General features: G+C 39.0%; 1 protein-coding gene across 2 annotated transcripts; it reads right to left on the bottom strand.

The window, feature by feature from the left end:
- Window positions 1–1,263: 1,263 nt before the first annotated feature.
- Window positions 1,264–27,092, bottom strand: LOC131538380 (gastrula zinc finger protein XlCGF57.1-like). 2 transcript variants are annotated; one of them, XM_058772242.1, is made up of 8 exons: window positions 23,977–27,092; window positions 21,853–21,899; window positions 21,289–21,323; window positions 15,119–15,206; window positions 14,239–14,402; window positions 14,003–14,136; window positions 11,473–11,592; window positions 1,264–4,043 (listed from the first exon to the last, which is right to left on the bottom strand). In XM_058772242.1, the coding sequence occupies exons 7-8, from the start codon at window positions 11,558–11,560 to the stop codon at window positions 2,926–2,928; spliced, it is 1,206 nt and encodes a 401-aa protein (XP_058628225.1). In that variant the 5' UTR covers window positions 11,561–11,592; window positions 14,003–14,136; window positions 14,239–14,402; window positions 15,119–15,206; window positions 21,289–21,323; window positions 21,853–21,899; window positions 23,977–27,092; the 3' UTR covers window positions 1,264–2,925. The 2 variants fall into 2 exon arrangements, with proteins under 2 accessions (XP_058628225.1, XP_058628226.1); XM_058772243.1 differs by lacking the exons at window positions 14,003–14,136; window positions 14,239–14,402.
- Between the last annotated feature and the right edge of the window lie 136 nt (window positions 27,093–27,228).

Raw genomic sequence — 27,228 nt, 5'->3', positions numbered from 1 at the left:
CTACTGTAAATTAGAAAAATGTTGGGCATGGCCTAAAGTTTATGTGGGGTGTAAATATGCTCATCTAATTTGCATATTATGATGTCATCAGGGGCGGCCCTCTTGAATTTCATAATATTCAGGAAATAGTAGATATTGAATTGATATTTGTACTTATTTGCATGTTTTTTTTTTTTGTTTTTTTTGTGATCAGAAAAGAGGAAACCAACAATAAAACAAGAGAAAGTACTAAATTATTACTATATTACTATACTATATAGTAGTAAAACGCATGTGAACAGTAGCCTACTTTTTGATCAGTTCATCAGTAATATTCAGGAAATAATAGATATTGAATGGATGTTTGAACTTATTTGCATGTTTTTTTTGTTTGTTTGTTTGTTTTGTCTTTTTATCCTCATTCCAAATGATCAGGAAAAGAGGAAATCAACAGTAAAACAGGAGAAAGTAGTAAATTATTACTATATTACTGTGCCATAGTAAAATACATGTGCCTATTTTTTGATCAGTTGACCAGCTATCTGCCCAATCAGGTATCTAGGTGACAGTTTATAGTTCTTGAGAGCATGGTACCTCTCATTGCATGGCACAGCGCACAGACCTACCCCTCACTGACTGCACCTGCACTGTCTGCCGGCGGCCCTTTGAGCGCGCGCAATCAGAAAAAAAGACGCAGTCTGGCCGATCATCAGCAACGTGATGCCTCTCCTATGGACACTAAGACCACGTCCACCCCTGCCACCCCCATCCCCGTTGGGCAAAGGCTCGAAATGATCACTTGATGGTGCTTCGTGAACACTCTCGCCTTTTACGGCGGCGCCATTGCGCATGCAAAGATGCACCGGGAGATGCGCGATCATTAGACGGCCGATCGTCATTTCCAAAAGGAAAATATTCCCCTACAAAGTCAGAATAGGCGAATAACATTTGCAACACATCCTCACTGTACAACTTTTTATTAGCCATTTGGTGATTTTCTCTCACAAATCTCACAATTTACTCAGATGCTATGAACTGAACTGCTTCCGCATCAATGACACGATAGCGCACTTGCTCTGCTATTTCCTCGAACAACTTTGGTCTAGAATCGAAGTACTACATGTCTGCCATCTAGTGGTAGGGAGTACAAATGAGATATTGCACTATATTAGGAACTACAGTCTATTTAATGAAGTATGACGTCTTGTCGCAATTTTGCGACTTTGGCGCTTAGAGGGTTAAATAAATCCAATGCACACAGACTGAAGTAGTTTAAGTCTTTGGTTCTTTTAATTGTGATGATTTTGGCTCACATTTAACAAAAACCCACCAATTCACTATCTCAACAAATTAGAATACTTCATAAGACATTTTTAGTGAATTGTTGGCATTCTGGAAAGTATGTTCATTTACTGTATATGTACTCAATACTTAGTAGGGGCTCCTTTTGCTTTAATTACTGCCTCAATTCGGCGTGGCATGGAGGTGATCAGTTTGTAGCACTGCTGAGGTGGTATGGAAGCCCAGGTTGCTTTGACTGTGGCCTTCAGCTCATCTGCATTGTTGGGTCTGGTGTCTCTCATTTTCCTCTTGACATAGATTCTCTATGGGGTTCAGGTCAGGCGAGTTTGCTGGCCAGTCAAGCACACCAACACCATGGTCATTGAACCAGTTTTTGGTACCTTTGGCAGTGAGGGCAGGTGCCAAGTCCTGCTGGAAAATGAAATCAGCATCTCCATAAAGCTTGTCAGCAGAAGGAAGCATGAAGTGCTCTAAAATCTCCTGGTAGATGGCTGCGTTGACTGTGGACATCAGAAAACACAGTGGACCAACACCAGCAGATGACATGGCAGCCCAAATCATCACTGACTGTGGAAACTTCACACTGGACTTCAAGCAACATGGATTTTGTGCCTCTCCACTCTTCCTTCAGACTCTGGGACCTTGATTTCCAAATGAAATGCAAAATTTACTTTCATCTGAAGAGAGGACTTTGGACCACTGAGCAACAGTCCAGATCTTTTTCTCCACAGCCCAGGTAAGATGCTTCTGACGTTGTCTCTGGTTCAGAAGTGGCTTGGTTGCCCTTTTCCTGAAGACGTCTGAGCGTGGTGACTCTTGATGCACTGACTCCAGCTTCAGTTCTCTCCTTGTGAAGCTCTCCCAAGTGTTTGAATCGGCTTTGCTTGACTGTATTCTCAAGCTTGCAGTCATCCCTGTTGCTTGTGCACCTTTTCCTACCCAAAATATTCCTTCCAGTCAACTTTGCATTTAATATGCTTTGATACAGCACTCTGTAAACAGCCACACCTTTCAGTAATGACCCTCTGTGACTTACCCTCTTTGTGGAGGGCGTCAATGTTCGTCTTCTGGATCATTGCCCAGTCAGCAGTCGTCTCCATTATTGTGGTTTCAAAGAACAAGAGATACCCAGAATTTATACTGTATGGATGGTCATTTTTTGAAACTCAAAATGTAAATATTCTAATATTTTGAGATACTGATTTTTGACTTTCATGAGCTGTAAGCTCTAATCATCAAAATTAAAACAAAAAAAAACTTTTGAAATGTTTTACTTTACATGCAATTCACTTTTTGAAATAACTTACAAGAAAAAATGAACTTTTTCACGACATTCTAATTTATTGAGATGCACCTGTAAATGCATAATTCATTAATTCATTCATCCACAATGATTAGTGAGATGGCACATTCAGATGGAACTAAAATCACTGAGAAGCTCTGGTAATATTTACTCTATCCCACCACTCTATGTATAACTAATCCCGTCCAAATAGGGTTTAACAAAGAACTCAATCAGGGTCTCACATTTACACAACTTTTACATTTTTATCTGTAAGTGTGATGTTTTAATTAGACTGATCACAACTGAATTGTCTTTCTTCAGAATGAATGTGCGGATTATTGTTGAAATTGCCATTTTCATCAGTGTGACAAGGTTTGGATTTTCTTTCCAGAATGAGTTTGCAAGTGCCGGTTCAAGTTTGTGTGATATCTGAAACTCTTTTCACACTGAAGACACTTGTAAGGCCTCTCTCCAGTGTGAACTCTCATGTGAATCTTAAGGTTTCCTTTATTTGTGAAGCTCTTTTCACACTGAGGACACTTGTAAGGCCTCTCTCCAGTGTGAACTCTCATGTGATCCTCAAAGTTTGCTCTCTGTGAGAAACTCTTTCCACACTGCTGACATATAAAACAGTTCTCTCCTGTGTGAATCCTCATGTGAAGATCCAGCTGTGCTTTATACCTGAAACTCTTTTCACACTGATCACAAACAAACAGCTTCTCTCCAGTGTGAACACTCATGTGGGCATTAAGGTACTTTTTCTGATTAAAACGGTTTCCACAGTGACAGCATATGAATGGCTTCTCTCCAGAGTGAACTCTCATGTGAATTTTAAGATTTTCTTTTCGTGTGAAGCTTTTCCCACACTGTTTGCAGTTGTAAGGCTTCTCTCCGGTGTGAACTCTCATGTGAATTTCAAGATTTTCTTTTTGCGTGAAGCTTTTCCCACACTGTTTGCAGGTGTATGGCTTCTCTCCGGTGTGAACTCTCATGTGAATTTTAAGATTTTCTTTTCGCGTGAAGCTTTTCCCACACCGTTTGCAGGTGTAAGGCTTCTCTCCGGTATGATTTCTCATGTGAATTTTAAGATTTTCATTTCGTGTGAAACTCTTTCCACACAGTTTGCAGGAGTAAGGTTTCTCTCCGGTGTGAACTCTCATGTGGGCATTAAGGGTATTATTCTGTGTAAATCTCTTTCCACCCTGAGAGCATATGACAGCCTTCTCCTCAGCATGGATTTTCATGTGAATGTTAAGATTTCCTTTTAGTGAGAAACCCTTCCCACACTGCTGGCAGGTAAAATTGCTCTCTCCAGTGTGAAATTTCATCTGGACTTCAAAGTTTCTAGTTTCTGTTTTAAGAGTCTTTGAGTAACTAAAAGATTTCACCCCAACCATGAAATCATGACATTTCTCATACTGATCTTTCTCTTCCATTTCATTCAGTTCGTGACTCTCTTCTTTCAGCGCCATCAGGTCTAGAGTAAACAGAAACAAAAACAAGTTAACAACAGTTTTATGACACAAACAACAGACATGAAATCAACAGACATAAATTCCTACAAGTATGCTAGATCCTATACACAACAAACAACTGAAATAGGTGTAACCTGTAATCTCAAAACCTCTTAGGGTGACCATACGTGACATTTTTCCCTGACACGTCCTTGCCAGGATTTGTTTTGGCATTGTTTTCCTGTTTTCATGCTTTCTGAAGGTAATGATCGAAAAATTAGTTTGACCAATAACATGCAGGCATTGTAAATAATGGACCAATCATGGTGTGTGTGAGAAGGTGGGATCTACGGTCAAAGCCATGCAATTACGCGTGCATATTAGGTGTGTTCGACTTAAAGCGGCGCGGCGCGGCTCAGACTGATCAGTGTTTGACATCAAAGTACCTCGAGAGCGTTTTGAAATCATAAGGAACCGTCTGTGTGGTACTTTGATGTCATACACTGATCGGTCTGCACACGCAAACAAAGCCAAAACCTAGATATTTTAGGCAATATAGAAATCCTGGCCAGGACGCTTCTTTAGGAAACGCCCAAAATACTCTCAAGCTGACATTTATCAAAGCCCTTATAGCCCCTCATTTACACTTCACACGTCTGCTATGATGGAAAAGGTGGATTACGTTGAATTATATACTGTAATCAAAGTATTTAAAATATACTACATAGGAAAACTACATGTAATAGGCCAATTCAATGATGTATTTCAACAGCTCTCACACAAGAGTCCTGCATGTTGTCACGTTTATGTTCTGTTTTGGTTTAGTTTTCCCTGTGTTTCTGTTATTCCCTCCTTGACCTAGTTTCCATTAGTTGCCCTTATTGTCATTCGGTTCACCTGTGTATGATTAATTAACTCATCAGTTCCTTTGTTTTCTCCACTACTTAAACCCTCAGTTCTCCCGTAGTCTTCATCCGTTCTCTGTCGTGTTTGGTTGTGTTTCCCTTCACTATTTTGCCTGTGTTTGAAGTTTGTTCATTAAATTAAGAGAGTTATGAACTGCATCTCCTGTCTCCTTCTGCCTTCCCTACTACACACCGTGACAGAAGAACGGACCCTAACAAAAAATTAAGATGAACTGGGCTGAGGACTTCATCCTTAATTTCCAACAGGAGGAGTGATCATTGGAGCAGATCATTGAAGGGAGTTTGTGAGCGTGTTACATCTGGTGAGGTGGAGCGATCATACTGTTAATGCTTGCTTCCAGATGGGACTTAAGGATGATAATTTGTTTTTATTCCTGACTCCTGATGATTGTTATAGACCTGTAGCAAACTTTCTCAATTTAAATGGCTCTAATTTCTTTGTCGATGTGGAGGATAATCATCATTTTCCCATCCGGAGGCATGTGGACGCTCCAGCACACCACAAGCCAGCTCCCTCCACATACAGTTCCAATGAGCCCGCTCCCTCAGTTCCACCTGCATGTCCCCGAGTTCTCTGAAGCTCCTTCTCTGTCCTCAGCTCAGAAACACCAGCTGCTCCACTGTCAAGCCCTAGGAAGACAGCAGCTAACTCCTTCACCTCTACCCAAAAGAGGTGTATGAGGAGAAAAAGGGCTCCAGCCCCTGACTAGAGTCAAGAGAGAGCTGCTGTTCCCACATTCTGCCCAGAAAGGGCTACAGTTCCCCCGTTTGGCCCAGGGAGGGCCACAGATCCCAAGTCCAACCCTCCTTAGTCTCAGCTGGTCCCAGCTTTCTCTGCTCCTCCAGAGTGCCCCCCAGAGCCCGCTCCTCCAGAGCCCCCCAAAGAGCCCATCCTGTCCTGTAGGCCCCTGATTTCACCCAGGAAAATTTTTGGGGGGCCATATGCCGTGGCCGAGTTGGGAAATCCGCCATGGCCCCTTGAACTCCTTGATCCGCCATGGCTCCCTGAACTGTCTGCTATACCATGGCCCCTTGAACTCCTTGATCCACCCTGGAGGCCCTCCTTGTCTCCACCCTGTTCCTGCCCTCCCCGGTGGAACTGTTACGGCACGGGACGCGCCTTCCGGGAGGGGGGGGGAACTTTGGTTTAGTTTTCCCTGTGTTTCTGTTCTTCCCTCCTTGACCTAGTTTCCCTTAGTTGCCCTGATTGTCATTCAGTATGATTAACTCATCAGTTCCTTTGTTTTCTCCACTACTTAAACCCTCAGTTCTCCCATAGTCTTCGTCCGTTCTCTGTTGTGTTTCCCTTCACTATTTTGCCTTTGTTTGATGTTAAACGAAGAGCATTATGAACTGCATCTCCGGTCTCCTTCTGCCTTCCTACTACACACCGTGACACATGTAACAAAAATATAGTGTCCATGAATTAAGAATTTGTTGATCACTATTTATTAAATCATTCCTTTGTAGCCTATTGTAAAATATATGTTCCATCTATGTATTGTTTGATTTTTGTTTTTAGCGCCTTGCTTGACCTAGGTTCCCAGTGCTTGCATGATCATTGTATTCAGTTCACCTGTTGTTTATTAATTAGCCTCATTTGGTAAAGTATTTAGTGCCATGTTTCTTGAGGTCAGTGTCCTGTCTTAACATTATGAGTGAGTGTTGCTACCTGTTTCTCAGTATTATTATTCTCAGAATTAATAGATTGTTCTCTTTGTTAATTTGTCTTTGTGAGCTCTTATTGTCAACCATTCCATAATAATTATAATAATTCGTTACATTTATATAGCGCTTTTGTGGTTATTCAAACTGCTTTACATCGAAGGGGGGAATTTCCTCAACCACCTTTCCTCCATGTCACCTGTAAGTTAAAACATTTATTAATTAATTCCTATTAAATCTATTCATTCATTCTATGATTTTAACAAATAAACTAATTGTTAGGCTAATTTTTTAGCCACAATTTAACTGAAAAGGAATTAAAATGCAGAAACAAATAAAATAATAATTTACCTAATATAACGTCCTCATGTTTCAAATATAGCTTTCATTACTTTCTAAAACATCGTCAGTTGATTTCCCCCCCGGCATATTTCACACAGTGCTTTGTTGTATACACATTTTCAACATGAGGACAGTTAAACTTATTAATTATTCCAGGTTTACATGGACTTCAGGGTGGGTTGCACCAACAAGGATTAAATTAAGTTAAGAGCTAATCAAGGATTTGTTGATCTGGGTTTTATTTTAAATCGAGTTGTGTTGCACCACTTAATTTTAAATTTAGACGAACAAATTGGGGATTAGAATTCTAACCTGCAATTAAAACCTCCATCTACGATTAATTTTCTCCACCATGATGGATTCGTCATGTAATTAAACAGCTACAATGTTAATATTCCTTATCCTGTCTCTGACAAGTTGCTTTCGTCGATAAAGGAAATAAACTTGTAAAAGGTCCGCCATCTTTATAAACCGCTGTCGTTACGTAGAGACCGTTGATCAAACGACTGATCAAGCAAGCAATGAAAACTTTGAAGCAGTGCATATGGATTAATAATCATAATCTTGGAAATATATTTAAAGTATCAATTAATGGAGAAGGCTATAGCTTATGACAAACAACCGAGATAAGAGAAAGCAACTGCCATGATTTGCGGAGTACCTCTGCCGTCCAGCATGTGTATGGAGCGGGCGTGAGAAACGAGAGGAGCGGCCGCGATCCTATCTTCTTTGCTTTGTCGTACGCCGAGATGCACCAAAACAAGTGATGGATTCACATCCCGGACTCGATAGCAGACGCAAATTTACTACAATCTGCCACGACCCTCACAATCTGCCGGCTCAGTGCGCTTTAATTTTAATTTATAATAAACACCTCTCTGAGACCTGATGACACACCCACTGTTTCTGTCTTTGTTCATTCAGCCACATATTGTAACTGTAAGTGAGCTTTATTTTATTTAAACCTCCTCACCTGTAAATTTAAAATTAATCCCTAATCGAGATTTAAATCTGAGTTTAAAGTTATGGAGCAACAGGATTAAAGTTAATCTATCTTAAATATAAAATAAATCCAGGATCAAAATGATGGTTTAAATATAAACCTACTTATTTTTAAACAAGGTTTAAAGTTTGGTGCAACAGAATTATTAGATAAAACTTGATTTAATCTAGATTTAAGCTTAATCCTTGTTGGTGCAACCCACCCTCAGTGTGTATTCCTTGCTGATTTTATGTAAAATTATGAATACATATTTAGTTTCTAAGTGAAAATGTGTAATTAATGTGATTTATGACATCAATCACATGGGGGCTCGAGTATCCACAGAAAAACACAAAAACAAGATATTTTCCATTCATTTTAACCAATATCAATAGTAGCTTTTAGCCATAACTTTCTTCTCATTCTTCTCCCATCATTTTTCCTCAAAAAAATTCAATAATACAAATTCACCTTCCAGAGTTTACTTCCGAAATATTCAATCTGTTTAAAAATAGAATGTATAATATTTGACAGATAGTTTTCGTTCCATTTTATTTCACTTTACAAATTCGCTTCCAAAAATTCAGTCGTTAAAATTCGGCTGAATATTCAACATTGCACATCTGGGAACTGCAGGAAAAGCAGATGAGTACAGATGTGTATGCTCCATCTGCGGTTAGTTACTCACCAGCAGGTGGTGCAATCGGGTGTTTGACTCGTGTACACGTAAGCTGCCTTTCCAACTTGACACATGTGATGACGTTATGTATTATTAACGTACTCTCCATCTTCCATTAATATCATTCTTGTATCACAAGGGAGACAATGAAGTGCTTGGGTCAGCAAGGCACCTTTTGCCACTGTTGACACGTTAAGAAAATAGTCCTTCTAAAAGTTGGGATATATGACAAATATATGATTAAATCATTTTGTACTTTGTCAGATCAACTCATGTTAGCACACAAGGAGAACAAGACCATCCTCTGTTCATTCAGAAATGACCAGGTCAGTACAAAATTGTATATTGCACTCCTGTGGCCATTTGCATAAACTGCTTAGACTTGTCTTAAACAGTTGGCAGGTTTTTTCCCCAAGACTGGTCTGATTGGTCTAATTTGAATCTAAACAGTGAAACTGACCACTTGGCTCACTGCTAGTTGGTCAAACTAGTTTTTAAGACACACTTAACATTATGTTTAGGCAACTGGGATGCATTTCCCAAAAGTATCGTAAGCCTAAATTAATCATAGCGCCACTGGTTTCAATGGGTTTATGATGTACTTAAGCTTATGATGCTTTTGGGAAACGCAGCCCTGGCCTCTGGTTATGAATAGTAGGTCTGTTCTGATAGTTACAAATTTTTCTTAACAGGTCCTTTCCTGGATTGTTTGCAAATTGTAGAGGCAAATAGTGCTTCACAGGAACATGCCCTGTGCGTGTTAAAAAACCTTTTCAGGTCAATTTCCACCTATTGCTGGCCCAATGCGAGAGATCCCCTAGTGGTTCAGAGCAACTCCTTCATACACAGGCTGGATTGGGATGCAGGACCGCCATTTTAGAGGATAACATGACTCACAGACAGGTTGAATCAAAATGTAAATCCACTCTCTGTCAGTAGGTGGCGCTTCAGGAACAGCAGAAATAGAGCTGTTTCCCCGGTAACCTGTGCTACCTGTCTAGTGCTGCTCTTAGAAACACTGTGTTAAGGCCCTTTCACACGGGACACGGCAGTCACGAGTGTCCATGTAACGGGGCGAATGAGGTGTGAGACGTGCGGATCCATTTGCAGGCTTTTATTAGACAGAGACGTGGTCATAACAGGCATGGTTCAAACAGGTATAACACAGGCAAGACCAAGAGTAAATCCTAAGGAAAGCGTGGGTCTACGATCGGCGAACAATATCCAGAGAGCTTGAGAAGAGGGGTAGTCCAATAACATGAGCAATAGTCCAAACGAGGTACAAACAGAGTCCGAACGGCGAGACAAGGGTTAATCCAAGATACACAGGCAGGAATAAGGGAACAGGAAACAAGGCAACACGAAATGACAAGACTAGCTAGAACAGGAGACTAGACTCAGTAAAGCAGCTATCACTAGGTGAGTGCTGAACGCAGAACAATACTGGAGATTAAACAGAAACACAGAATGGCTCAGTAAGGCAGCTAACACTAGGGGAGTGCTAAACGCTAGAACAATACTCGGCCACGTGACTGAGGAAGTCCATGGCTGTTTCTCAATATACGTTCTTCAGTGATCTTGCGTCCTTGTGTTCTCGTTCTACGTCATCATCAACCATCGAAGTTCAGCTCCAATTCTCAAGAACGCAAGTACAGAGGACGCGTGAAAGTTCCCGGATGCGTTCTTGATATTGAGGATGCATCGAGTGCAGACTTGAGAGAATCGAGCCGTTAGAAATCCCAGAAGACACTGCGGGCGGCCACTGTAAGCTTTAAACTCGCTCTCGCAAATACTTGACGGCTCTTGAAAGTAAACATTTATCGTTTTGTTTTGCTTAATTTTAATTAAGTGGTAAGACCCGGAGAAAGTCTGCAGTATTTTTATTGGCATATTACAATGAATCTTAACATAGTCATAGTTAAACATATAATGCTGTAAAATAAAACGATATACAATTAATTGAAAATAATATCTATAATAATATGAAATGTGTTATGAGTATGACATTTGTTTGTAATGTTAAGTTATATTTATTGTTCATTGGCCGCTGCTTATTCTGAGACTATGCGGTGAGTTAAGCAAGAACGCAGTACATCTCAATTCTCACAAGGATGTGTTCTGTGTTCTCGCGTCCTTCCAAGTTCGTTCTTCCGAGGAAGCTTGGCAAGACCGGTTTCCACGAGAACACAAGTCCGTTCTTTGTGTTCTTGGAATTGAGAAACAGCCCATGGCTTCAGTAATGCGTGTGATGGGAATCAGCTGTGTGATCAGTGCAATCAGCTGCGTGTGTGTCGTCAGTGCAATGGATGATGGGAATCGTAGTCTGGGGGTGACGTGCAACAGTAGTGTAGTGCAAGAGTCAATGTGGTAAGCGAGTGACCTCTGGTGGTGAGTGAACGGAAGTTCATAGACCAGATTCGTGACAGTATAGTTCATTTTCAGTAGGAGACGTGTGGAAATCGGCAAAACGCAGCAAGAGGTGGAATCTTCTCTTTTTGTGGTTTTTGTGCAGTTGAGGTGGTCCTCGCATCACACTTTTGGACTAATGTTCAGTTTTGAAGAAATGTTTTTATGAAAAAATTTAATATTGTCAGCAAAAGTTGATGGCATTTCATGGTTTGACTTTTGCAAAATAAACTTAATTCTTAGATAATGTTGCATAACTAAGTGATAAATTATTTTTTATTGTTTTTTAATTCAGAAACAGACAAAATAGTTGTTTTGTTTTGTCTATTTCTTTATTGCTTATCCTAATTTAGTATGTGACATTTAATTCATTATGTCAAGAGTTGCATGTAGTAAATACAATAAAGATGATGCAGAATGACTGGAGAAAGACCTTGAGAATGAAGACCAACCTGTTTGTTGTGTCTCAGTATCTTCATGTTTGACTCTGAAATCTTCTTCAATCTTCAGGTCTTCGCTCTCCTCTTTAATAAACGCCATCTTTATAACAGTGTGCTTCAGCAGGAGTTTCTCTGTGTGTTTAAGATGAGAATAATTAACAGACAGATCTCTGTGTGCGTCTCAATCAGCTCTAGTTCAGCAGCACACTAGTAAGAGAGTCAGTCAGAGAGAGAGTTAATGGATTTAAATCACCTGATTGGACAAAAACACTCAAAACTAGCACTACAAATTATTAAAAGGACACCGATTATACAGACATTTCATAGGCATTTACATTTGGTATGTATTGATTTGTAGATTATATTTAATAGATTACATTTTCATGAAAACAGTCAGTTGATTTGTAGAAGCTGTCATTACACACAGATCTAGAAAATTATTTATAGGGCGTCAAAGGGGTGGCAACACCAAAGCAAGTACCCATGCATAGTTTTGGGGAATTTATGGCCTGATATACACAATTGTGTTCACAAATATTGCATTACCACACACTAATCTATACTGTTTAAAATTAAAAATAAAGATCAAACTTTCAATCTCCACGGCAGCAAGTCAAGACAACAGATTCTAAATGTGTATCACTAAAGAACATGATTAATATTAAATAGGCTGCTTGTATGGTTTAAATCACATTTTAGAGCAAGTTTATGAGCAACAAAAACTTTTGAATTTCCTAACATTAGAGAGAAATACAGTATATCAAAGCACAAAGTTACCCGGTTACCCAGAACACCCTATCAACCAAATAATCTAGCAACACCTCAGCAACACTTTAGAAACACCCAGAACATTTATTCTGACCTATCTGACCAAACTATTTGTCTTCAAGACAAGCCAGCATAAAACTTTCTTTCAAAACCTGAACTTGGTACACAAAAATAAGATGTAGGCTACTCAATACTGGTCTGTCGTATCCGACATGAAGGATCAGCAAATGAAACTTTGACCACAGATATAACCAGTGTTGGGCAAGTTACTTCCCAAATGTAATACATTATATATCACTAGTTACTGTCTTTTGAAAGTAATTAGTTACATTACAATATTACTGTCTCTGAATTGTAATGCGTTACACTACTTTTAGTTACTTTTGAGTTACTTTCACCAAAATATCCACAGAAGTATGACTAGGCATTCTAAAATGCCAAAATGTAGCTTATTGCTGCTCATTATACATCCGGTGGCGGGTGATGTGGTAGGTCTACTATAGCATAAATTTATAAAATCATATTTAGATACCAGTATGTAGGTCTACATTAATGTTACGTTGTAGTTTAGGTTAAATAAGCACAAACCGCATTATTACATTCAGAAATAAGGCAGAATGTTATTATGTGCAAACATTAAAGACAATAGCTAGCCAGGCTATTTTGAACAGTATTCAGAACAAAACAAGAATGAAAAATCTAAGTTGCTAATCATGCTTCACACACAGCTCTCATTAGGCACGAATCCAGTTAAATGTTTCCATATTCGCAATGTATTTGAATGCAAAATAATTATTTATTATGTAAACCAGGCTTTGTACTTAATGAGCTTTCTGCAAAATCAATAAATAAATTAATTAATTCATTTTTTTTTTTTTTTACTAAAATCATCCTCTTCACATGAGCAAATATGCATTTGGCCCGAGCTCAGGTTGAACGGCACGGTTAATTTAAATAGTTGTACTACAAACCATTTAAATGAACCAGTGTATCTATAAGAATATATTTGATTTGATAATGAACAGCTGCGACGTTTGCTATGCTGAATGTGTGCGTGTGGTGCGCCGGCGCGATCGAACAGCGGAAACTTCATACTTTTTGGTCATAGATCATTTGAAGCAATGCGTTTACTTTTATTTTAGGATGCGCTTTTTGTCATCTCAGTTTCCTTTCCGTGAACTTGTTTGTAGAGCGCTGCGCCAAACAAAACTGAACCAAACTCAGCTGTAACTTTTTCTTTCGTTTTCTTAATCTGTTAATTATGGAAGTCAGATATATTTCGCATATTCATTCGTTTTTATATATATAGACTATGATTTAATACAAACAGATTTTGTTCGGTTTAGCTTAATTTAATTATCTTGCTTGTCTGCGCTCGTCCGCCTTTCTCTCGCTCAGGAACAGCTTAAACCAGCTGCCATGCTTCAAAACATACCTAACCATATGCTGGTTTTTCAACAGGGTAGAGATATTATTGCGTGGACCGATGAATTGGGTTTTTGAACCGGTTCAATGTGCCGAACTGTCCTAAACAAACGGTTTGCCAAAATTAATCGGACTTTGCATCACTAGTAGATCTCTCTCTCCAGTGTTAGGATGCAGAGATTCAGACTGATGTGCCATCACAGTTTTGCTATCTAATGTTTACTCATCGTTAAACGTTTTGTAAAATGTGTCTTTGAGAACTGAATGGATGGTTTTGGAAATCGGGCCAACTGAATCAGTTACATTGTGTTAGCAAATGAGAAAAACTGCAATATGATTAGATTCTTACCTAACACTTCTATGAGTTTCCATGATCAGGATCTTCTTATTGATTTCATGTTATTGTTTCGTCAGAGGGCAAAAGGCCTATATCGATGATGAAAGTGGAGCGGGCATCACGCTCGCTTATGACTGCAGAAATTGCTAAATGCAGGAAATATTCAAAAAAACATTGGTTTCGCAACTTTAAGATCTTTAACAATAAGATGAATCTAAATAGGTGGGCTGCATTTGAAATAATCTTACCAGCTATCTTGTAAAAGCTCTCTTTAATAGCCAGTGTGTCCAAGTGGGCAGGAAAAATGATGAATACATCAATGTATTCTTGCAGTGCCGTGACCAGTTTCTGTATTGCTCTGCAGGCAGTACGCTTGCTTATGTTTTCAGCATCACCCACTGCATGCAAAAAACTGCAAAGCAATACATAAAATTTGCGGTACATTAAGCGCATGGATTCGATGTGTCATAATTTTAATGTGTGGCTTGAGAAGCTGGCATTGATAAACTACACCATCTGCCAAAAATCGATACCTTTTGTACAGATGCTTATCTGAAAGAGCTAGGGTTTTATGCTGGTCCCTAAATGTTCTTACCCAACGAAGTGTCCTTCTTATCATCTGCGCTCCGATCTCCACTGGGTTTTCCAAAAATGTTCAAGCCATCACTACAAACTCTAAAGGGTTAACTGTGATGTGTCAGATTCATGTGACTTTACTCACAGTTGATTGGTGAGTAAACCAAACCACCTTCTTGAGCCTGAAAAATTTGCTCAAACTAAGCGCAAACTTATCTGGCTAAAAACCAAATCCAGCTTTGTGCAACAGGCCTCAGGTGTCGTCGACGCGCTGCGAGTCCAGCGCTTACAAACAGTGATGCATTCTGACCGTCATTTGATTCAATTGAATCTCAACTGGTTTTTGAAAAGTTCTGTTCTCTATCATTACTTGAAATGAAATGAGATTCATCTTTTCTGTTACTCATGCTTTACTCATTAAAAACTGTTCATTAATGTTATTAGATTATAACATTACATTAAAACACATTTAATTCATTTCAGAGTTCTCTATAAAACTGTCTTAATGGGTTGTATTGATTTAATCTCTTTAAAAGATTTAAAAAAACAAACCTTTCTTCAGCAGAATCACAGATGCAGGAGCGCGGCGCAGGCTTATGACATCACATTGCTACACCAAAATAAAAGTCCTGTTCACATCCTATAAATAATAGAAATTCACACACAGAAACCACATTTAAATGATTGTTTCAAAGGATAAATCACAGATTCCTAATTCTATCAATAACAATTAGATTTTTACTAAAAGTGTGAAGTGATCGCAATTATAATACCAACTACAGAGCAGTTGTGATTTACTGTTGTGATATTCACAAATAAAATCAAGTATCTTGATCTCCATATTACAGTTTAATTGAAATAATTTATAATGTAAAGTTAAATATTAAGTTTGTGGTTGCAGAGAGGTCTACTGTGTAGTTGGTTAAATAAATTTTTATTATGATATAACCATCTGATTTCTCAGTTTCTCCACAGAATATAAGGGAAACAAATGAAATCAAGCTTAAACTTTCTGTTCAAATGCATTATATTAAAGAATGGTGACTGAAAAGGATTACGTTGATGGTGGATTTAAAGCAGTTGATTTTGACTGTCAGCAACACGAAATGAAATATGAAATATTGACAGGCTATCATACAAAGAGATTATGAACACATACACAAACAAGAGGACCAATGAAAAATTTAAAACATTCTTCCGGTTGCCAAAAAATGTAATTGCTACTTTCATTTCTGCAGTTAGGGCATTGATTTGTAGATTGCAAAAATAATTGACAATCAAGTTTGTATTGTTTTATCAGCTCCATTTCATCATAACTTTAATATGTTAGGCTATATCTTTGTTGAAAGTGTGTGTCTCCTCTTCTCCTCTACCATCTTGTTACTCCTAACTAGGTTAGGAGATCTCTCAGCTCTCTTACATAATTTTAAAAGCTGAGACCTAGTCTTAACACTTACAGTATCTCACAGAAGTGAGTACACCCCTCATATTTTTGTAAATATTTTATTATATCTTTTCATGTGACCACACTGAAGAAATGACACTTTGCTACAATGTAAAGTAGTGAGTGTACAGCTTGTATAACAGTGTAAATTTGCTGTCCTCTCAAAATAACTCAACACACAGCCATTAATGTCTAAACCGCTGGACACAAAAGTGAGTACACCCCTAAGTGAAAATGTCCAAATTGGGCCCCAATTAGCCATTTTCTCTCCCCGGTGTCATGTGACTCGTTAGTGTTACAAGGTCTCAGGTGTGAATGGGGAGCAGGTGTGTTAAATTTGGTGTTACAGGGTCAGCCTGTCAGTGCTCAGACCATACGCTGCATCAAATTGGTCTGCATGGCTGTCGTCCCAGAAGGAAGCCTCTTCTAAAGATGATGCACAAGAAAGCCCACAAACAGTTTGCTGAAGACAAGCAGACTAAGGACATGGATTACTGGAACCATGTCCTGTGGTCTGATGAGACCAAGATAAACTTATTTGGTTCAGATGGTGTCAAGCGTGTGTGGCGGCAACCAGGTGAGGAGTAAGTGTGTTGCCTACAGTCAAGCATGGTGGTGGGAGTGTCATGGTCTGGGGCTGCATGAGTGCTGCCGGCGCTGGGGAGCTACAGTTCATTGAGGGAACCATGAATGCCAACATGTACTGTGACATACTGAAGCAGAGCATGATCCCCTCCCTTCAGAGACTGGGCCGCAGGGCAGTATTCCAACATGATAACGACCCCAAACACACCTCCAAGACGACCACTGCCTTGCTAAAGAAGCTGAGGGTAAAGGTGATGGACTGGCCAAGCATGTCTCCAGACCCAAACCCTATTGAGCATCTGTGGGCATCCTCAAACGGAAGGTGGAGGAGCACAAGGTCTCTAACATCCACCAGCTCCGTGATGTCATCATGGAGGAGTGGAAGAGGACTCCAGTGGCAACCTGTGAAGCTCTGCTGAACTCCATGCCCAAGAGGGTTAAGGCAGTGCTGAAAAATAATGGTGGGTACACAAAATATTGACACTTTGCGCCCAATTTGGACATTTTCACTTAGGGGTGTACTCACTTTTGTGTCCAGCGGTTTAGACATTAATGGCTGTGTGTTTAGTTACTTTGAGAGGACAGCAAATTTACACTGTTATACAAGCTGTACACTCACTACTTTACATTGTAGCAAAGTGTCATTTCTTCAGTGTTGTCACATGAAAAGATATAATAAAATATTTACAAAAATGTGAGGGGTGTACTCACTTCTGTGAGATACTGTAGGTACTTTAAAAAAAAAAAAAAGCTGTTAAAGCAACTCAATTTAAGTAAGTTTTTTTTAGTTTTGAATGTCAAAATTGACAATGACATAATTTTACTCTTATTCCTAGACTTAAGAAAAAGTGTTATTTATAAAGGTTCCTAAGTGTTGATAACTAAGGACTAAGGGTGCTTTCAAACTAGCACTTTTGGTGAGCACCCGGGTTCGATTGACATCAGAGTTCGGTTCGTTTGGTTGATGTGAATGCTGTCTTCCGACCTCAGGTGCGCACTGTACCTGGGGTACAGTTCATGTGAACTCTGGTACGGTTCACTGCTGATGTCAACGCAATCATACCAAATCGCGGAAGTGAACCGTTATTAATGACATTATTTGATAAAAATGTGTGTTTGTGTGTGTTTCACTCACTTTCCTGACGAGCGTGACTGTCGCACTGCAAACAGAGAGCTGTATGTCTCATTTCTGTTCGCTTTCAGCGTTCTTTAGAGCATTTACATTTGTAAGACAGACGTAAGTTAGGCTGACTACGTCAGACTTCGTACTTTCGCTCAATTTCAGTTCGCTTCTGTACTCAGTCTGATATAGCAAACCAGCTACCAGTTTATCTCTGGCTCCACAGTAGCCGGGCCAACCAACGAACAGAGGGCGGGCTGAGAGCCGAATTTCAGATTGTAGTTTAGGTGAGGGAAATCTAAAACGACAGCGGACATGGAGACACGGGACGCTCTGTTGTGGAGAATATTCCTGCATTTGCCAACTGAAGCCCGAACAAGAAGAGTGTTTGGTTCACATTTTGAATGGAGGTGATGTTGTGGCCCTACTCCCGACAGTTTTTGGGAAAAAAAAGTTTAATTTACCAACTGTTACCGATCGTCAGCGAGAAAAGTCCGGCAAGGCAATAATTGTGATTGTGTGTGTGTGATACGATTACTTCACATAATCTGCAAAAGTCGTTCGCAGCCATCTTCTCTCCGGTATTTCGCTCGATGGTTTTGTTTTCGCCGCATACCTGTGTTTACAGCGGAAGTTTGAGGAGGCTGAGTTGGCGAATAACATACGTCATAACCAACCGTTATGTGATTGGCTTACAGGTACACCAATGATTTTAAACTTCAGACAAGCGCCCATCCACGAGAAAGTAAACGCTTGTCAATTGTGCCCTTCCAAAAACTCCTTAAAAACTCTGAAAGTGAGTTGTATCAAAATTAAGGCCATAAAAAGTTTTAAATACGTTAAATGGTAAAAGAAATGTATTAATTATAATTTCAAGAGGTCTTACAGTTGGGGACGGAAAGACAAGAGTCGCGATACACCAGGATTAAACTTCAAAAGGCAATGATGTCATTGAATAAATATGAGCGCTGCACGTTTCAAGTCAAAACGCGGCGCGGATGTCTTTATGTGAATGTATCTGAAGGGAAACGACTGTCCTCAGAAACGTGTCGTTGGCATTTTAATTTAATTTTAACTATAATTCCTGATAAAGCAGCGTTTATGAGCGCGGAGCTGCTTTGTGTACAACGTTTCCGGGGTAACCGCAATATTTCAGAGCTCCTAAAGCGCCACCTCGTGGCAGAAAATGAATTTGCATTTCCAATAAGCCTTTCTTGCTGTTTATGCTCAGATCAATGCAGATATCAACTCATGTTTTACGCAGCAAACACATAGAGTTGTAAATGAGAAAGAAGTTGATGTGCCTTCTAAAAATCTAAACAATTAAGACAGTAATATTTATACGTTTTAAATTAACATAATTTATATGCTTGATTGATCTCTTTTCATAAAACGGTCTATAGCCTGAAACGCTGTTGTATAAGATTTTAGTTTTTGTGAAAACCTGTATCTGAACTGTAAATCATGTAAGTTTATGGCTCAATACTGTATGTTACCATAGACATTGTCCAACCCTCATTATTCTGTGTTCATTTTACTGCAGCTCTTAAAATGGGTCATAAATTGCCTTAAATATATTTTAAAAATTCTGCAGATACCCTGTAAATAGTGAAATAAAATTCCTTCCTTCATATTTGTTGATATTTGTGTATTGAAAATATTTTTGATTGACATTTAAACTCCTATCTGATTTTCTATATTAAAATAATAATAATAATAATAAAATAAAATAGTAATTTATTAATTCGGCTAGTTAAATTAATTTTCGGCTACCAAAATCTGAAGAGTACCTGCCGAAGGGCTACCAGGGATTTTGAAATTTTGCAGCCCTGCATTAGAATTAATTTAACAACATTAGCGACAAAACAGGAAATTAAGATCAACACTGCAGTCAGAAATTTCAAGGGAAGATACACACATACAGACAGGCATATCAGGTATACAGTGTTGGGTGTAATGCGTTACTAAGTAACGCGTTACTGTAATTAAATAACTTATCCACTGAAAAAGTAAAGTAAGGGATTACTGTTCATTTTTAGGGAATTTAATTAGTTACTTATAAAGTACTTGCGTTACATACACTAAATAATTTCAACAGTTCTAAAATCAATATTGAATTTGAAATCTAAATTTACCATCTGATAAAATTGAATGCAGCGGCGTTAACCCTCCGCGCGCCGGTTCGTTCACTTTCAGATTTCCCTGATTCACAGAGAAACCTTAAATACTCAGATACATATAAGTAGGGTTGCCGTATTAGCCGAGACCGCGCTGCCGCGACTGAGAGCGGCTCGACGGTGTTTAGTGTCCCGCAGCAGCAGCGAGAGCAAGTGACTTCAGCGCAGCTGAAGAGTTCTGCGTTCAAATGCTTGCCGCAAAGCCCCAGCAAACATGATCATGAATGTGTCCGCGGGAAATAGTAAGGACATATTTGAATTATTTAATAAACTATGTTTTCTGAGTCCGTGTCGCAAGGATGAAGTTGCTGATCCTGACTCGCCGTCTCCTCATTAGACGCGCCTTTAGAGAGAAATGCATCTTCATCGATTATGACTAAGATTATAATAAAACTTTGTTTTCGATTTTTTTTTCGTTACGTGATAATTTAAAGCTTTCTATAGATATATTGATCATGTCTGTGAGGCATGTATCGCTCAGCTTCGGTTCGTTTTTGTGAAGCGCTCCTGTTCAAGACGAGACGCCAGAAAACTCATCATGTTCGTTTTCTTTGTTTAATAAAAGCACAACCTTTTGTTGATATTGTGAGTGCACACAAATAAAAGTAGACCCTTTACAGTTCCGAATGATGTATTACTCTTACCTTTATCAGAAAAAAAAGAAATGACGGCGTAGGCTATTTTAAGTTGTTTCCACTGAAAAAATGCAAGTGATGTCCCTGGTGCCTCCGTGTCCTGCAGAGCGCGCTTTAGCTTCCACTCTCCGCACAAACTTGGATATAGGCTAGCGCACATTATTATTATAGTGCAGGTTTAACGTTTAAACATTATTATATGCTTGAACTGTTTTAGTATATCTATAGATTTTATTTTAGGCAAGTCGAGATGATTTGAGAAGGCTAAATTGATCAAACATAGGCTATGATCAGCTCACTGTATGCCGCTGGCCGCTTGGTCGTTATACATTATATAAAACTTATATTTAACGAACAAAAATACTCCAAACATAACAAACCAAAGAAGGTTAACATTTTTTATAAAAATGTTTAAGTATTAAAGTTGTGTTAAATCTAAAAGGCTAAACTATTCTATGTTCGACTCAAATTGAAAGAATAAACAGTATAATTTCTATTAAGGTTTATAGGGATTTTAAGATGTAGCCTAATTAACGATTTGAATAATTAAGTTACTTATTGAGTAACTAAGTTACTTTTCAGACAGAGTAATCAGTAAAGTAATTTAAATACAATATTGATGATGTAATTAGTAACTGTAATTAATTACTTTTTGAAAGTAACTTACTCAACACTGGGTATACATTTGAACATTTGTGCAATTCCACACACACACACACACACACACACACACACACATATGAACATAATACTTTTCATACCTGTTACACTCACCCCCCTAGAATTACACAAAATTCTGAGAACACAGGAAAAATTGTACATCAGTCATAAGAGTTACATGATTCACACACCAAACAATCAGTGAAGACAGTCAGCATTGAAAGCTACCCAATTAAAGGATAAAAACATTTTGAATTTGGCCAAATATCAACACATTCTATAGACATTATCAAGGTACCTATTACACCTTGTACACCACATATTCAGTTAAGGCAGGGGTCACCAAACTTGATCCTGGAGGGCCGGTGTCCTGCAGAGTTTAGCTCCAACTTGCCTCAACACACCTGCCTGGAAGTTTGAAGTATACCTAGTAAGACCTTGATTAGCTGCTTCAGGTGTGTTTGATTAGGGTTGGAGCTAAACTCTGCAGGACACTGGCCCTCCAGGACCGTGTCTGGTGACAACAGAGTTAAGGGAAGTACTACAAAAACTTTTTTTTTCACTACGAAAAAAACTAAAACAAAACAACAACAACAAAAAAAAAATGAACAAAGTTTAAAAAACTGCATGTCAAACTTGAATAAATGAAGACCCAGAATCCAAACCTCAAACAGCAGTCATCTTTGCCTCGCCGATGTGTTACATTTGAAGGCTGCAGTCGGTGGAAAATGAAAGAAAAACACTGTAGTTAAAATAATTCATATTCACAGAAGCAAATTTAGTACATATGAAGTTATGTGCGTGTAGCGCCCTCTTCAGGTATTAGGTGAATCCACCTGTTTGAACCGTTGACGCTATAACCCGGATTCTTTTTGATTGTGTCTCTCGACGTGATTTTACTTAAAATCAAACGGTGATTCTGCTTGTTATACTACCACTTACAAAGTGCAACTCTGATCTCGGTAAACTGCTTTCCACGAATATTAACTACCTCTCAATACATTGGAGTGACCACACTATGTAGCAGAAATACACAGATTTATTCTGAAGAAGACAAACAGAAGGAATCAAAGATGAATCAAAACCTGTTCTCTCAGTTTATAAATAAACTTTTACCTTCAAACACAGTGCTTGATTGACTCTTCTCACCCCCTCAACAACCCACTTCAAGGGTTAAACTTTTACACAAATATCAAAATAGAGGTTTTCACTGAAACACTCTTCCAAATGAAACTTCAGCTCTTTCCCTTGAGAAGTACAAATTTGTCTCCAACCAGCATGAACCAATATATCAGTATCCTTTGGAAAACTAAAATATAAATACAGTATGTAAAGAACTTTAGATTTAGTTAGAAATACAAATGTAACCCTGAGTACTGATGTACTCTCCAGCAATCACAGAGTATCGAACCACAATGTGGGCCCACCACACGAACACACGCACACTCAAACACACGCACACAGCACAAACCCCTGTTGCAGGCCTGAAACGTCGCTTGAGTGCGTTGAGGCCGAGAGAAACGTAAAATGGCCGCTTCACTCTTCAGGAGCACGAATAAACCAAACAAAATGTACCTGAATGCACTTCAAGGATCCCGTCACCCGTCGGATCAGTCCACGTGAGGCTGTGGTCAGTCGCCGAGCTCCGTGACGCTCCCGCGATGCCAGAGGAACCCCTAACTCCTTGGCGATTAGGAGCGCTATCTGGATTTCCTCTATGCACCTAACTCTTTCACAGGCGCTAATTTTGATGATAAACCTGATTTAAGTTTATAAACCTCACCAGCAATCCACGTTAGTCCCGTTTACTGCAATGGCGATCAAGCGTTAAAACAGCATTTCTTCCGAATCGCGTCGAGTTGACTTCTTAGTGATGTCGTGTTGACTTCACAACAGAATAATATACTGATTAGCACTCAAACGATACAGTTCTGACTACGTTATTCACAAATAAAGTGACACATTTTCTGTTCTCATGCCGACAACATCACTTACGCACCCTTTTTTTTCGTCTCCCCCTCTCTTGACTGACAACCTGGCTAACCAATCACAGTTGCCTGTCTTGACATTAGGCGGGATTAAGTCTACTCTTTAAACAATAACCTTAAATCAAACACAACTTGTTGACACAGACATGTCTGAACAGGTACATTTCTTTAAACAGAAACACTTTAGCCACAAGGGAAAATAGTAAATAAATGTCAATATTAACAAATTAACCCAGGGTTACATGCGTTTCTCATTTAGAACAAATTCAAGCAGGATAAACATCAAGCCTATGAGTCTGTGCTTATATTTCAGCTAAGCTACTGTCACATGTATGGTCTGTCTCCTGTGTTTCAGTGTGTTTTTGGTTCGTTTCCACAGTCTGGTTAATTAGTCATGTCATTCACCTGTGCCGTTTATCATTTATCTCATTTAGCTTCCTTTTGTTCTAATGTATGTATGTGTATATATATATATATATATATATATATATACACACTTCTTGTGTTTCTCAGTTCACATGCATTATTTTATGCTATGGGCCTTCGACTTCAGCGCTTTCCAATACACACACACACACACACACACACACACACACACACACACGAATGTAAATAGTAAAAGGCAGCACAAATACAAAACACAAGCAGCCAAGCACACAAAAAATGCACTGAACATCTTTAATGCATGAATTCTATGTGCTGTCAAAAGAAAACAAAACTGGACATTGGACTGCCTGTTGCAGACGGTTGTGAGCCGAGTCCCAGACCAGTGGTCTACAGATGGGACCTCCGATGACTCACCTGACCAGTGAAACATAGCAGCTGATAGCTGAGCACACACTGGAATGGAGTGAGGGGTTGGCGGGTTATCTGAGGGCATTCCCACGGTGCTGATGGCTGTGGTCATCTTGGATCTTCTGTTCCATTTACCCATTCAACTGTAGATGATAGCCAAATGTTAAACTCACTGAGATGTTTGAAGAACAACATCCACAATCTTAAGATAAACTGGGGGTCTTAATCAGGAACAATATCTTCAGATAGCCCATAGTTTCTGAAGACTTAGCGGAAAAGTGCCTCAGCCGCCTCAAATGCGGTGTCCGTCTTATTCTCTCTTAGAGGGCTCCTGACCATGGTGGCACTCAGTGTAAAGAAGTGCATCCACATATATTTAAGAGACCACTTGGGAAGCTGAAGACAACTGCGGAAGCAGTTCTTGCTCCAGGCCAAAACCTCACTAGTGGTCCAAGATATTTGGGGAGAGAAAATTGGAAGCCATGGGTGTCCCAGGATTGTGTCTAGGGTTGTGCCCTCCAGAACCAGCAGCTGAGATTTCCTCTACATGGGTATATACAGTGCAAAGCGTGAGGGTGGGTTTTTGTTAGTGATGATGCACTGACCCAGAGGTTTACCCAGAACTGAATGGATGTTCAAGGTTTTTGGCAGGGGATTTTCAGGAAGTTGCCTGTGGAGCCAGAATCCACACGGGCTTCGACTGTAAAGGACAAGTAAGCATTGGTCACTGTAGTATGTGGCAGTGATAATTGGTACTCACTGGATAACACTCACCGCTGGACGAGGGGGTCGCATGAGACAGTCAGATAGGAAATGGCCTCCAGCTCCACAGTATAGACAAATTTTGTTGGATGCGACGAATTGGTTCAGATAATGGCAGGGATAATGGCTGATACTTGTTGATGGCAGGATGAAATGCATTGAGACACACGAATGAAATGCTCAATGAGGTTCTTTAATGCCATGGCATCATTGTATGTGGTGAGCTGCAGGTGTAAAGATGGTACTCATCTCTTATAAAATGATAAAAAAAATCTGGTGATTGTGAATGGAGAGGAGCTGAGGGATCTGATGAGCACATATAGCAAAAGAAAGAATAGAGCCATTGCATTCAAACATAAAAACTTTACTATAGCTTCAAAGTGTAAGTTTCCATAAAAAATGAAAAAAAATCTGAAAACAATAATGTTTTACTCTGAATGATGGTCAGGACACAGATGGAGTAGATAGAGTCCATTAACACCCCCAAAGCTTCACAGCCTTTACCTCTTCATGGGTTTAACATTTCAATGGGTAATGTTAGGCAGCTTTGATTTAAATGCTGTTTAGTGTCCAATGATCACATTATTTTATATGCGTGTAAACAATGCTTCCTTTGCTTGCTTCCGCTTCTTCAGCTGTGTTTTTGGATCTGGAGATTCGGTACTCTTTCAGAACATGGATTGCTGGTCATTTTTAGTCAATGGCGGGGAAAGTGTTAAGTAGATTTTAAGTAAATTCATTTGTACATTTTAAGTGCACTAAAAAAAATTAAAATTCATAAAATTCTTCAAAACTCAGAATTAGGAAAATGTTTTGTTTATAAATCAGTTTTCAAACAATGTAAGTTTATAAATCTATAAAATGCTCCATCAAAAGAGTGTAAACAACTACAAGCAAAGTATACTTAAAATTATAATTTTCAGTATATCTTAGTCAAAAGATTGAGTATAAGCCAAATATACTTGGACTTTTCTGTCAGTATAAATCACTTGTAAGTGTAATTTTATTTATATTTCTGTGAAGCACATAAAAAGTCATCTAAAAGTATACTTTCTAATTTTTAGTTTAAAAGAGTATACCAACAGCACACTTGAATAGAGTGGTGGAACTGTGAAGTCACTTCGTAGGCAAAAACCCCGAAGCGAGTGCATTTTAGCACTTCCGGTTCCATCGTCCCAGAGTCAATGGGTTTTTTGAATGTGAGTTTGATTAAATCCCCTAAAATAAGGTCCGTGGTTCACACAAGCTCAAGATACTTTCACGTTTTACTCTACGACATAAAACACACCAGTTACACCACACTCATGATTTTTTAAAACTGTTACGATTCTTAAAGAAGACGGTTGCTAAGAAGTTGCTAAATGGGACTACAGGCGCTGTCGGAGACATTCAACGTCATCACGCCGAACAGTTTATCAATTTACAGTATTTTTCAATCATAGTATAATTTATAGTACAATTAAATTGTAGAATAACCAATTAATAGTTTTCCGCATTTTATATTGTTGTTCGACAATGTTTTTTTTGCTTTGCCCCCCGAAATGCGACACGTCTTCGGAGGGAAGAAGCTCGTTTTATCTCTTTCCTACTGATGCGGAGACTAGGGCTGTCGCGATAACCGCAATATCGCAATACCGCGCTATTGATGAGCATAACCGCAGAGGAATGCAACAACCGCAGCAACCGCGATATTTCAGTGTTTTCTTTTTCGTAAGGTTACGCCCTTCTTGTTTTACACTTCGTGCATGTGTACTGAATATTAGTAATGATAACAATGTGTATCATGCTGATTTGCACAGAGGCTCAGTAAATTTGCACTTAACAAGCCTAAACAGACAGCGAGTGAGAGAGATCGACTGATCGCGTGCGATTACCTGCGTCTGTCCTTCAGGCCGAGTCATATGTGAAAACAGGTTGTCATGTCCAAGGAAAGCGCAATCTGTCTTAGCATCGACGCTCTGCTGGTCAGCTGAGCCTTTAAAAGTGGCGCTCAAAGTTAAAATGATTTAAACAGCGTGTTTCATTACAAATCACTGAATGAATCAGCGCTTTTGAACGTGTAGTTGAATGAAGACTCACTCAAAGACAGTCTCTTGCCGCCACCTTGAGGCGTAACAATGAAACTGCACTGACAGCCGTCTAGAACACGCAGGTGAGATATTAACAGAAAAAGTATCGTCAGTCAGATTTGAGGATCAGAACTAACTGTTATATATATAGGCTAACAACATACTAATGATCTTATTGTCAGGTAAGTTTTATGTGGACCGTTATTTTGTCACTCTCTTCTGTTTACTTCACTTCCTGTTTCAACGCGATTTAGTTTCGGTTTGATTGGTTTCTGAATATGACCTCCTTACATCGTGACACATACACACACAGATTTTATATATATTATATGTATTATATATATATATATATATATATATATATATATATATATATATATGCGGTAATACCGCATACCGCGCTATTGAGCCACTCAAAATTATCGCA

Source organism: Onychostoma macrolepis, chromosome 04 (genome assembly GCF_012432095.1).
Source record: "Onychostoma macrolepis isolate SWU-2019 chromosome 04, ASM1243209v1, whole genome shotgun sequence".
NCBI classification, from domain to species: Eukaryota; Metazoa; Chordata; class Actinopteri; order Cypriniformes; family Cyprinidae; genus Onychostoma; species Onychostoma macrolepis.
This window is presented reverse-complemented; position numbering and strand designations above follow the sequence as displayed.

Coding starts and splice junctions, on each gene's coding strand:
- LOC131538380 (XM_058772242.1), bottom strand. CDS start 11,560: ATGGCGTTTATTAAAGAGGAGAGCGAAGACCTGAAGATTGAAGAAGAT. Junction 4,044..11,472: donor TACTGAGACACAACAAACAG/GTTGGTCTTCAT, acceptor TGTTTACTCTAG/ACCTGATGGCGCTGAAAGAA.